This window comes from Lygodium microphyllum, chromosome 2, assembly GCF_053477565.2.
Source record: "Lygodium microphyllum isolate KBCC chromosome 2, Lygodium_microphyllum_v1.1.10, whole genome shotgun sequence".
Taxonomy (NCBI): domain Eukaryota; kingdom Viridiplantae; phylum Streptophyta; class Polypodiopsida; order Schizaeales; family Lygodiaceae; genus Lygodium; species Lygodium microphyllum.
Window position 1 is genome coordinate 69,146,531 of NC_141136.1, and position 13,918 is coordinate 69,160,448.

General features: G+C 37.8%; 1 protein-coding gene across 1 annotated transcript; it reads left to right on the forward strand.

Moving 5' to 3' along the window:
• The first annotated feature begins 1,833 nt into the window (after positions 1-1,833).
• LOC148039861 (uncharacterized) lies at positions 1,834-3,323 on the forward strand. Its single transcript, XM_087665804.1, has one exon. The coding sequence runs from the start codon at positions 1,950-1,952 to the stop codon at positions 2,700-2,702; it is 753 nt and encodes a 250-aa protein (XP_087521930.1). The 5' UTR covers positions 1,834-1,949; the 3' UTR covers positions 2,703-3,323.
• Positions 3,324-13,918: the final 10,595 nt, after the last annotated feature.

The window sequence follows — 13,918 nt, forward strand, 5'->3', positions numbered from 1 at the left end:
TTTATTTCATGTATTAGTGTTATGATTTCAGTATACATTGTTTTTGTTTGCAAGTGCATTATACACAGTGCATAAACTATTTTGTATGGCTCTAATAAAGCACATAGTGCTATATGTGGTAGGGCAGCTTGCTGCCTTGCCACAAATTTTTTTTCCTTGTTACCATCGCTATTAGCGTCACAAATTTTACTGCTCGCATCGTTATTGGTGTCGTTATTTTCGTCGCAAACCGTCGCTATCAGCGTCGGTATTGCCGTCGAATGTGACGCTGATATCGACGGCAATATCGACGCTGATAGCGATGCTGATACCGACTGTTCTATGGCATCGCCAATAATGACGCTTTTTGCGATGACGGGGGAAAATTTTGTTATTTGCATTTTCGTCGCTTTTAACGTCGGTATAAGATCTATATCTTGTAGTGTTGAAGACTATGAGCCTACAAGTTTGCAAAAGCTTCAAATGAGCCTTTTTTTTCAATTGATAGCTTGCATGCATTATGACGTATGTGTTTGCACAATGAGTGGAGGTCGAAACAAAGGCTCATTCTTCTCCCTTGAGCATTGTTGGGACACACCCTAAATAGTGTGGATGAAGTTTTTGAGATACATTATGTTAGAATCAACTATCAAGTCATCTATACCCTCATATTATTAGCTATTATCCCTAAACAAAAATCTTGCTTGATGCCCATATGTCTTTGAATATGATACAACAAAAGGTGTCCTTGCCAACTATTACTAGAAAAGGTGGAAGAGATAGTAGAGTAAAAGACTCAATATGCACTCTCAAGGACATATAGTTATTGAAATTGAAGTTTATTTTTCTTATTGGACTACATCTCAGTTATCCTTGTAGTTATTCAAAGCTTATTTGATAGCATTTTTGTCCACACATTACTAGAGATAATTACTTGATTGACCCATTAAATGTACTAATTTCATGATAAAATAAAAAACATATTTTCTACTTTGTCCCTAGAAGTAAAGCTAGACTAACATGAGAGTGGAGAAACTTATTGTTAAATGCTCACACTATAATGAAAAATAAGATAATATAGGACATATGGTTTGACTATCCACCTTTGATGCACAAGCACTGCCAATAATTTAAGACCTATTATATTTATCTCATCTAAATAAGTCATTCACTTCTCGTGTGTTTCAAAACCATGTGGTGCAAGTAATTATTATGAAATGGTGGAAAAGCAATCAAAACGGGTTGTGAATCATGTTGTGCAACACCTTGGAAGTCATGTAAATGTAGTGCTCAAAGAAGTTTATTTGAGGATATTATACCTATGTCTTATATTCGAGAATTGTGGTTCTTAACTTTGAATATATTATACCTATGTTTTATACTCCAAAAATGTGGTTCTTGCTTTTTATTGCATGAAACTCTAACATTACTTTTGAATTTAAAAGCCTTGTGGACTACAAACGCAAGGAATGAGTAAAAAGCAAGCTTTGATACTCACGCGAAGGTTTCATTTTCAAATTCATTTTAAGGGATATCACCCACCGATTTAGGATAAGACGAGATTTGTGTGCTATTAAATCTGAATGAAAACTCTGGACGTTTAAGTGTTCGATGCGGATAAAAGAAGGGCAAGCTACATGGATGATTAACTTGGATTCCTGCAGGTTTTTTCTGTATCCATGTTTGCAGTATCACGTTTGGTGGCAGGAAGGCCAAGCTAAATATCGTATTGTTGATGCACCAAGCTCAAATTAAACAGATGCATGAGAGAGAGAGAGAGAGAGAGTGAGTGAGTGAGTGAGAGCGCCATGTTAAGGATGCGCCAAGCTCAAACAGGTAATATATGAATGAATGAGAGAGAGAGAGAGAGAGAGAGAGAGAGAGAGAGAGAGAGCGCCATGTTATTGATGCGCCAAGCTCAAACAGGTTTATGAGAGAGAGAGAGAGAGAGAGAGAGCGCTGCATATCTCATGAGTATCAATAATCGGATGATCAAGGCTGCTGATAATCCTGACATGCTCCAACTCACACTCAACATCATCTCCGCCCAGGACCTCAAGAGAAGCAGGTTCGGCGTCCGAACCAACGCGTACGCAGTGGCTTGGATGAAGCCGGACGTGCGCCTCGCCACCCACGTGGACACCCGGGGCGGCACCAACCCCACGTGGAACAGCACCTTGACCTTCCACGTCGACAGGCGGACGCTCGAGGAGGATGACGTGGCCAGCATCAGCGTTGAGATCCGGGCCAAAAGCCACGTCATCGGGGACCCCTTGCTAGGCACGGTCCGGGTCCTGGTGTCCAACCTTCTCACGAATGGCATTGGCTTCGGGGGCACTCACCTCTTTGCCCTCCAGGTCAGGAGGCCTCGCTCGGGGCGCGCCCAAGGCGTTCTCAACCTTGGCTCCATGATCCTCAGCCCCCCTATTCACCACCATCACATTAAGGTACTTATTCCACATAACACCTCTCTTCCAACGCCCCCACCACAAAGCACCCGGGTCCTTCATCATCCCCTACCACAAGCTAGCTTAATTCTTCCACAAGAGAACCCTCATCATGATCCCCTATTGCCACACATGCCCCTCCCTAATGATCCCCCATCACAAGGCTTACCTTGTCCACAAGGCACCCTTAGTCATGACCCCCTAGCAGAAAGTCCCAACCCTCACAACCCCCTGCTACAAGGATTATCTCTTCCACAAGACACTCTTGAGTCCTAGTCATGATCTCCTACCACATGGTCCCCTCCCTCTCTGAACCCCCTACAACAATGCTTATTGCTTCCACATTACACCCCTAGTGCACGTCTCACAAACCCTCACGCTAGTTGAGGAGGACAAGCCTTCCCATACTCTCCATCAAGAAATAAGCTCTCACCACCACCACACCTTGGTTTTCCCACAAGGCTCTCCTCCTGACCTCTTGCCACAACCCCCATTTCCAAACAATCTTATGGTCAATGTTGAGGAGGACAAGTCCCCCACAGGTCCCCCTACCAAATGTCATCTCATAGGCTAATCTATCAAGACGATGTCCACAAGAGAAAACTATTTCATTCTCTAATCGACAAAGTACACATGCTGCCCTATGACACCTCAATCTTATGTCTATTTAGGAGGACATACCCTCATATGACAAGGGAAAAATTATTATGTCTATTTAGGAGGAAAACCTTACTTGATTATTCATAGTTGAGTTATGGCCCCAAGGCTATGTTATATGATTTTTGGCACAAGCAACCAAGATGATTTTTAAGAATCATTTTGGAGTGGAAAGTCCAATTTACCTATGAATTAGAATCTGTTTGGAGGGAATGAAAAATTCAACTTTCTACTAAAAATAGTTAGTAATTCAAGTTGGAATACTTTCCTTGGATATGCTTAAGAATAGCCACTTCTTTGGATTTGTGTGTAACAATCTCAATATATTTACCATCATATTTATAAGTTTTCCCTACAATTGACCCTTCAATTTTTACCCTATTCCAAAATAGTTGGTCTCAAAGCAAAGAACAGTATTTCATCCCATCAACATAACATTGACACATTATGCTCAAATCCATTATGATTGGATGCTACAACTAATGACCTCATAGGATTCATTGAAGCCCCTAGGAAAACTCTAGCTTCTATGATCTTTTAATCCACACATGATGGGAATCAAAGATGGAGAAAAACGCTTAAATAAGCTCCAATAGAAGTTAGGCACAACACAATGTTGTTTTTCATGACGTTTAAGACAATGTTGTACATAGTAAAGCTTTCAATCTCATGAAGAATATGAATGAAGGTGAAATATAACAAGGGATGATTAGAGAGCTTCTCATGAGGGCACAATAGACAATGTATAATACCCATTTTCTACTGGCTAAGAAGTAAGTTTAGATGCTGAGAAAGATTGGTTTCAAAATCCATCATCTCAACTTTTGCATACCCTTTCAAAAGTAAAATTCGAACCTCTACTATGCATTGTAGGTTATTTATCATCTAAGCTATATGATGATCTATAGTAAAATTTATGCCTTCTTTTATATGCTTGAGATATTTTCATTGGATTTTGTGTTTCTTCTTTTTCTTTTTTTTTGGGGGGGAGGGGGGGGGGGGTCCACTAGGGTTTACTGTATGGTACCACGTGAGTGTAAGGGAGGGGGGTTATTTAAGGGAAGGAAGGTACATTTTATAATGTAAGGTCCCATAAATAGGGGGTAGATAAGGGGTATTTTCATATATTTCTTACACGTAGGTGACGTCTCCTTATTACTACTAGTGAATCCCCTGTGATCCTTTTCTCCAACTAGATGATATCTTGATATATTTGGGCTCACCTCTTCTGCCTTGTGCTCATCAAAATATGTTTGACTTTCTTAAGGAATTCTTGAGAATATTTAATGGTATCTTATGTCCATGCATGAGCTAGGTTATCTGTGGGGTTGGGAAGTATTGGATCCAAATGGACGCAATGGCTTTTTGGATGTACTAGAATTCAAACATGGCCAGGTCCTCATGAAATCATTATGCTCTTACCTTGGGGTTTCTAGAGTTGCTAAATGTAGTGAGGTTAGTTTTGTGGTGTGAGAGAGCAATCGTTTGGAGGATCTTTTGTGTGCACAATCAATGAAGTTGCCTAAGAGTCCAGAGAAAATATGATGCCTATCTATCAAGTCTGGCCTGGCAGAGGCGAGGAGGTTTCTAACTATTTTACCAAGTGAAACTTGCGTAGAGCAAAGTATCAATCAAAGAGTGATATCCTTTCAATCCATTCTATCCCACTACTCCCTAACTCCCTAAGACTACCCCTCTTCCTTCAAACCAGGCAGCACTAATAGATTCAACCATGTTAAAATCCTTAGTTAGTATGATAGGGCACTATAGAACCTTGAGTGAATCCCAAATTCTTGCTCTTGATTGGGTAGACCCCATGGCATATATAGAGACTACTACTATCTCCTCCTTTAAGTTCAACACCAATGTAGCCTACTTATTTTCAAGGTCAGTCATGAATCTATAGTTGGAGCTCCTTAGTGTATTGTGAACACCTAAAGCTATACCTTTGCTACCTTCATCATGATTAGTATGAGCCAAGAGGAAATCTTTGGAGATAGAGTGGAGGTTTTTCTTGAGGGGGACACCTTGAGTTTTCATTGCCTGAAAATACAGAAGTCAAGGGATAATGTTTCTTGATGTAGCCAATTCCTAGTTATTGTTGCATGAAGGGGATCTATGAGCCACTTTGTATTATATGAAGGGAATTTGATGGACTTAAACCATCATTTCTTGCCGAGTTTGGATGTATTACCCTTTCTTTTGGTTTCCTTACCTATTCTAATCGAGCTAGATTGCCTTAGAAAGTCTTCTTTTGTTGACTCCATTTATGTTGTTGGGAAGGGGGAGTATCGAGCGGCTAGTTGACTAGTGCTTATTTGCATCATCATCTAGTTATTTATTGAGGAGGTCATACTCATTGATTTCATTGGTAAACCCTTCTTCCTCCATACAAGCATCTTCAAAGAATTGTGTGCCACTCATGAATTCCTCTTCCTCCAACTCTTTTGATTCACTATCAAGAGTGGAGGGCTTTATCTTCCTTCTTTGAGGAAGCATGATTATCTTTGATGTTGCTAAGCAACACCGCATAATACTAATTGCCATTTATATTCTTTGGGGCAATCTTTTTTTTTTTGTGATCCTTTAGGTCCTTTGTTTTTGTTTTTTTTGGTTTGGACCTTTTGAAAGACTTGGACATCTACTACTAGTTGTGTAGGGGGCATCACTTTTGGGTTCTTATTTCTTGTCAACTAGCCCCCACTCTATACAATTTAAATGAAATGGCCCTGTTTCAAGCACTTAAAATAGGCAATAGGAAGATTCTTGTAGACAAATGTCTAATTGAGGAGGATACGGCCTATGATGTTTCTAATGACTATTTTTTCTTTTAATTTATGATTGACATCAAGATTAATTAGCAGTTGGGGATGCCATCTTGATCTGTATGTGATCTCTACTCGAGGACTTTGCCCTGTGACGAGGCTATGGAGCCTAGATAATGATATAATGGGTCAGGGGAGGTCTGGGAATTTCACTCAAACTAGAATTTTGGAGGGTTTGGGGCCATGGGGGAAAATTCTAGAGAGATTTCCTCTCGAGGAAGTTACTATATGTATATCCTTCACATCATGTGCATTCAAGACCTATTTATAAATATCCTTATTTGTGAAATTTTCATGAATAAAACATAACCATTTTCTATTCAATTTTGTAAATAACTCATTTATATTACATGCTTCTATATGTAAAAAATGTATAAAAATGGTATTTTAAAAATACCTTATTTTGAAGCCACGTGATGCACACATATATTCATGAGTAACTTACCTGAGGATTTCCTCAAGATCCATTGCGAGAGGGTGTTGACATCTATGTGTCTTTATTCTCAAAGAGAAATATGAAATAGTTGTTCAGGAGATACGTTCCAGTATGAACTCTAATACCTAAGGAGTTCTAGTTATCCCTAATCCATGTCCTAAGGACCTCTGTGGGAGGGTGAGACTCGTGGTGCAAACCTACTAGTGCCCTAGCCTCATATTAATTAATGATCCTTTCTAAATTGTCTTTAGGGAGCGTACAAGTACCTTTCTCTTTATCTTGATTAGCATACGTTTTTGGTTGCATAGTTTCTTCTTGATATTCTCCTTGAGCTCTTGTACTATCACATTTTTGAGCTCTTCCAACAAGGCACTACTGATCTCCCATAGTTCCTCTTGTTGATTGGTCCTCTTGTGCTTCTCTTCTTGTTGTTGCTTCCATTTTTGCCAACACTTTAGTAAATTATCCTTGCATGCCAATGTGGGGGGCTGCAAGAGAAGTTGCCTGGCTAGGGACGCATGCTATCCTGAGGGGAGCATAGGTTGGGGGTGATAGCCAAAGATGAAGTCATTAGGAAGGGCATTATGAAAATCTGGAAATTGGGCATATAGAAGACTTTTTGGAGGCAATTTAGTTGGCAAGCTAGAGTGTAGAACATAAAGAGAGTCATGAGCTAATGCAAAAATACTAGGTGCATAAAAGTATGCTTTGTAGCCATCATGAAGAGATGGGGGGGGGGGGGGGCGGGGGGGGGGGGGAGGATAGAGAGAAGGAGCCGTGTAATGATCAAAGGTAGAGGAGGGGATGAGATGGGACATACCTATGTGCAACCCGAGGCTCACATTAGAAGTTTTAATTGTTGTCAAGGTGTGGTGTTTGTATAGGGGGAGGGGGGGCACTTTTGAGAGAGTTGCTAAAAGGGTAGAGGAGATTACATGTTGACCAGCCACATGGTAGGGAATCGAGTTCCCATCACCATGTGGCTAGAATAGCTACCCAAATGGTTAGTGGGCTGCTAGTAGAGCGACTTCTTAATTTTCTTGATTTTCTTAGAGCTAAAAATCCCATCTTAGAGGTTTATCATATGAAAAGAATAAGTTTATCTCTCAATTAGCTAGCTCTTGCCATTCACTTTTGACTTTTTAAAATAAAATTTTCAAAATTGGTACTTTGTCTCTAGCATTCTCTATTTGAGTTATACTTTTTTTCAAGTAAAAGATTTTAAGTGAGCATGCCTAAAAAAATCAAGCATAAATTAACAATCAACAATCAGATTACCTTTTTAAGATCTTTGTTTGGTCTTACTAGTAAGAAGAATGATCAAGAATGCAACCAAAGGACTACATGTGTGTATGTAGACACACAACTTTGAGATGTAGTGCCACATCCTCATTTACAGGATTATACACTCACTCTTTTATATGAGGGTGTGGCACCACAATTTCATTTAGGAAGGATTAAAGACTCTCTTAAATGAGAGCATGATGCCACACCCTCTTTCAAGGGAAATAAAGAAAATACCATATATGAAGACATGGTTCCATGCCCTCATTCAAGGGATCTTAGGGAGTTCTCTAACTCCCATGAATGAGGTCATGTCATTAAACCCTCATTCAATGGAGATAAATGAATCCCCCAAATAGGGATGTGATACTATGCCCTCATACTATGCAAGGACCGTGTGATGGGGGGCCTTGCTTGAGTTGCTATGCCAAACACACACCATAAACATAAGAGGAAGCTCACTCAAGAACACAAGAAGAGAGATGGAGGCCAATATGTTTTATTGTTGGTTTCTTCTTCTTCTTTCACACACAACACAATGTATACAAAGTATAGATAAGTTAAAACATAAAAGAAAGTGTCCTACTAAGTCAAGCAGTGCATATCTAACTATACTAATCAACTGGCCCTAGGTACAACAAGCTAAATATAGTAAGTGATAAGTTAATCGCCATATGAGAATTGTAATTACCATTGACATGCTAAGCGTAGACATGCGGAACCATCTAACTAAGTGGTCCATCATAAATGTCTGCACGTGTTAAGCTTGCCAATGTTATCAATACTCCCCCTCAGGCTTAACTATATCTCTACAACTCCAAGTAAGCTTCCAAATTTTTGAAGCTTCTTTATACCAATGCCTTTCTAAAAATGTTAGGTATTTAATATTATGTGTTGATATATAATAAGTCAATCGCTCCTGCAAGTATAATCTATCTTGCAAAGTGGTAATGGACCTCAATGTATTTTGTCCTAGCATGGAACATTGGATTCCTAGCTAACTAGATGTTGCTCATGTTGTCACAATGAATGATAACTGGTCCATCTCCTTGCACATATAAATGACCCAATAACTTTTGTAGCCATACCACCTCACATCTCTATACTTAGCCTTTGTACTCGATAAAGTAACTATAGGTTACTTTTTGCTACTCCATGTAATTACTACACTACCAAAGGGAAAACATGAATCCATTGGTAGTTCTTTACAAGCTATCAAGCCAATTTGCATCTCTATATCCAAACACATGTATATTCTTACTTGCCTCATAAAAAATTCTATAATGTGAAGTGGACTTCACATACCTCACTGTATCCAAGTGAGGCATTCTAGGTATCTACAAGAACTAATTGGCAAGGCATAACTCAAGTTGCGGCCTTGTGATAGTCATGTAAATTAGACTCCCTAATATACACTTCAATATAGTAGGGTTTTCTATCTCATCCCCAACATCAACACTCAACTTCACATTTTTCTCCAATGACACTGAAAGAGGCTTACACGCTGTCATACCATACTTGGACAACATATCCAAGTGATACTATCTTTGGGACAACCATATACCATCATCACATTTGATCCTCTTGATACCAAGAGAGTACCTTAGCTCACCCAAATCCTTCATCTCAAACTTCTTTCCTTCTTTAACACATAGAGTACCTTCTTTAACCTATACACATATGTGGGATGCTCTAAATCCTCATAACCTGCTGGTTGCTCCATATACACCTCTTCTTGCAATTCACCATGCAAGAAGGCATTCTTTACATCCATTTGCTACAAACTCCAACCTTTAGCTGATGCTAAAGCAATCACACATCTAATAGTTGCCATTTCAACAATTGAATTGAATGCCTCTTTATAATTTACGCCATATATTTGAGCATAGCCTTTTGCAACTAGCCTAGCCTAGCTGCTAATAGAACCATTTACCTTCTGCTTAATTGTATAGACCCACTTACATCCGATAGATTTCTTGGCCTTAGGCAATGGTACTAGATCCCAAGTCTTATTGTCTTCTAATGTAGCCATGTCCTCGTCCATTGCTGCATCCCATAATGAGCATGACCAACAACATTCTCAAAACAAGTGGGTTCAACATTCTCAACCACCTTTACAATATAATCATAGCGGTGAGCTACATAATCTTCAAAGCCAAACCTTTTAATATGGTATTTGACCCTACTAGACCTACGTACCATTGGATTACTCAGTGAAGCCTTTATATTACCATGTGCTCTCTATACATCTAGTGTTCTGATTGAAGGAATATGCAGCTCATTATCCCAACTCTCGAAACCAATAGAATCTCGATCAAACCTCAAATGACTAGTAGATGCATCATTACCATCTGACACTTTCTTATTTCCTTTGTCTTTACCTGTAACACTTGTAAATACACATGAAGATGTGGGACTACTCATTAGTCTCCCACACCAAGGGCTAGGTGTAGATGTAGTAGCAGATGATGTTTTTGGTCCACTAAGGCTACCTGATTCTTGATTTTCCTTATGTACATAGACTATCATGATCATCATCATTATCCAATGCATCGCCACTAGATGCATACCAACTACTCATCTCATTAAAAATAACAGCCCTACTCACTCTGAACTCAATTGTGACACAATTATAGAAATGATATCCTTTTTTCTCTAAAGAGCATCCAATAAAAATACATTTTTCAACCTTTGGATCAAGCTTCTTTTGTAGCTCATCTAGCACATGAAATATACAGTACAACTAAACACTTTCAAGTGTGACACATCAGGCTCCTTGCCTATAAAGCATTCTTTGGAGGTCATTCCATGAACTGTAGCTATGGAAGTTTTGTTCATAATATAGATTACAGTATGAATAGCTTTAGACCAAAAATATTTGTTGTAGGAGTCATTCCATGAATTGTAGTTGTTGAAGTTTTGTTCATGCAACTTCTACAATATGCCAATTTTTTCTTTCTACAATCTTGTTTTGCTATGGGGTATACCTACAAGTAAACCATCTCTTTATTCCATGAGACCTCAAGAAGCAAGTAAACTCATTAGAAAGGTACACTTTCCCTCCATTTGACCTCAAGCACTTAACTAGATGTAAAATGAGTTCATGCACTCATCAGGGCAAGTTGGACCTGAGCTGGATTTGAGTTGAGATGAGTGAGAGGAGACCTATAGGAGCAGAGAGGTGAGCTAAAACATGCTAATCCATGCTCAGTTGTGCTCTAATACCATGTGAAAAACATGAATCTGGAGCATGGTAGCTATGGTGGCTCATAGAGTAGCACTAAACTCGTGAGTACTTGGACATGATAGATTTCAAGACTTGATTAGAAGTAGAAACACACAAGTCAAGTACATAAAGCTGAAGAAAAAAAGGACAATGACATTGTATTCGTCATATATGAAAGCTTGGGTAAGTTACTCATGAATATATGTGTGTATCACGTGGGTTCAAAACAATGTATTTTTAAAATGTCATTTTTATACATTTTTTACATACAAAAAGGTGTAATATAAAGGGGTTATTTACAGATTGAATAGAAAGGATCATGTTTTATTCAAGAAAAATTCACAGATAAGGATATTTATAAATAGGCCTTGAACGCACGTGATGTAGAGGATATACATATAGTAACTTCCTTGAGTATGAAAGTGACATCCAAGTACAATGTTATATAGATGGCAGTCTTCTCCTCTATGTCTATGGGATTCAAGTAGCTTGCATATCTCAGGGAAGTTACTATATGTATATCCTCTACATCACATGCGTTCAAGGCCCATTTATAAATATCCTTATCTGTGATTTTTTAAAAATAAAACATAACTCTTTTCTATTCAGTCTGTGAATAACACCTTTATATTACACCCTTTTGTAAGTAAAAAAGTATAATAATAGTATTTAAAAAATACTTTTTTAAAAACTCCCATGATTCACACATATATTCATGAGCAACTTACCCGAGGTGCATATCCTCTGCCCATCTGCTTCATACAAAGAGGCAGCATGGATGTGATTGCAAATCTCAACATAGAAATGTGCTCGGGGTGGCAAACATCCTTTGGATGTGAGAAAATAAAGAGAAGTTAGCAGCAAAATAAGAAAATGGGCAAACTAATGATATCATAGTATACTGAAGTTTCAATGGCTAGGGAGATTTAGGATAATGCTGGGATTCAAGAAGTATAGACACATGATGACCAAACATCACTCATGGTAGGCCCAATCATGAAACAAGGATAGTATTGGGATTCAAGAATTATAGACACATGATGGCCAAACATCCCTCACAATGGGCCTAATAATGAAACAAGGGTTTAAACCTAAATCCTCAAGCATTGGAGGCATCCATGTTGATATAACCCAACCATCCCTCACATGTTCTTGTATTATAAATGCACACAATGTGTTATATAACTAGGCCTTGCTAGCACCATGGATGTGTTTCATCATTGGTACCTATTTCACAATTGGCCCCTTTACCCTAGAGGTTGCCTTGTTTTCTTGCACCTAACTTTGGATCTCAAGCCCATTAACTGATTGCTATGTGCCATAGAGTTGTATGATAATGTTTTGACTGATAGCATTGATTACATCTTGTTGTTTTGATTGTCCTTCTCCCTCTTAAGATACTAGATGCCTCTTGATAAATTGATGGAATAAGTATGTAGTTCTAAGAAAGAAAATGTATAAATGATAAACCTATATAAGACTCTAAGGCTAAGTATGATTGCATATGAAAAAATAGGAAGAGGATTGAAAGAGGGGAAGGTGTAGCTTAAGTGCCTATAGCCTCATCATAACTAAAGTGGTATTATCTCAATACTCTTATTGGAAGAAGCCATGGTTGAGAAGAAAATCTTGATTCAAATTCTATAAGTGCTTATGTAGCACATCATACCAATGATTCATTCACCTTGGTCCATTGCCTTCCTTTATCAAATGCTACTAACTTAACCACACAAATAGAGTTGCTTTAGATGACTATGCTTGATCCACATTTAAATTGTTTGTGTGTACTTGTGTCACATTGAGAGATTGTACTTTCATAGCTACATCATCATGAATAATGAGAAAGAGGAATGTCCTCATTATATTAATTAGAGTTATTGCAACATATCTATGCTTACACAAATACCTACACATATGTGCTAATACTTCAGGGAGTACAAATCATCAAACTAGCTTACAAATGATCTATACAAAAGTAAGTTTTATTATGTTTTTATCATGTCTACATTGAATGATGTTAATAATATGTTGAATTGCAACTACCTCATGATAGGAAAGAATAGCATCATGATTATGTTAATTTGTATGATTGCACACATAGTGTGCTTACATAGACACTTGCACATATGCATCATACTTGCATGAAAATGATCAAACTAACTTACATACAATTTATACAATTTAGTTATGTTTGTATCATGTCTAGATTTTAAAATGTCAATAATGATAAATTTTAACTACTATATGCTATGCATTTAATTTATCTACAAATATATGCATATACTTTACACATATATCATTGTTTTATGTATATAAAGATATCTTCTTGTAACTTATACACTTTCAATGTGCCCCTATAGCTACAACATATGCATGCCTAAATATCTATGTTTGATTACATACATGTATTGCAATGTGTGGTGCATAGAGAGAGAGTATGTGTGTGTGCACATGCGCATAACTTATGGATTGACTTGCAATGATATATGAGCTAAAATGTGGTATTAAAGCAATGAAATAGTTAAAAGTGTAATAAACTTGAAACGTAAACATGTCAAATTCCTTGATCAATGATAGCATGCAGTATATATCATAGATTATAATCTTAGTAGGTTTTTATATAGTATGTGAGCTCTATTTGAGGATGCCTTTTATGTATGGTCAACAATATCCCCACAAACCCCAACGATCTATCTTTTCCCCAATGCGGATTCTTACTCTCAAGGTGCTCACTACAAGAACATTGGACTACCCCTTACCTTTTTATCAATAGAGTTATACTTATCTTAACATTTTCTATGATCTCCTTTTGAAATGTTAGAATGTTTCGACTCACAAATAATCAACTAACCAATATTTATGTAAACCTTAAGTATATGTCAATGTGGCAAATCTTTCTATATATATACAAAACTTATAAATATCAAGGTGGTGAATTTAACGTATCTCTTTGAAATTTTCTTTCACACGAATGGTGAAAGAGCCTTCATAACCTTGATACGCCTTAGAAAGGAGGGGAATAAAAAATCTCAAAGTTATAACTCAACCTACTTAACTTTTTTTA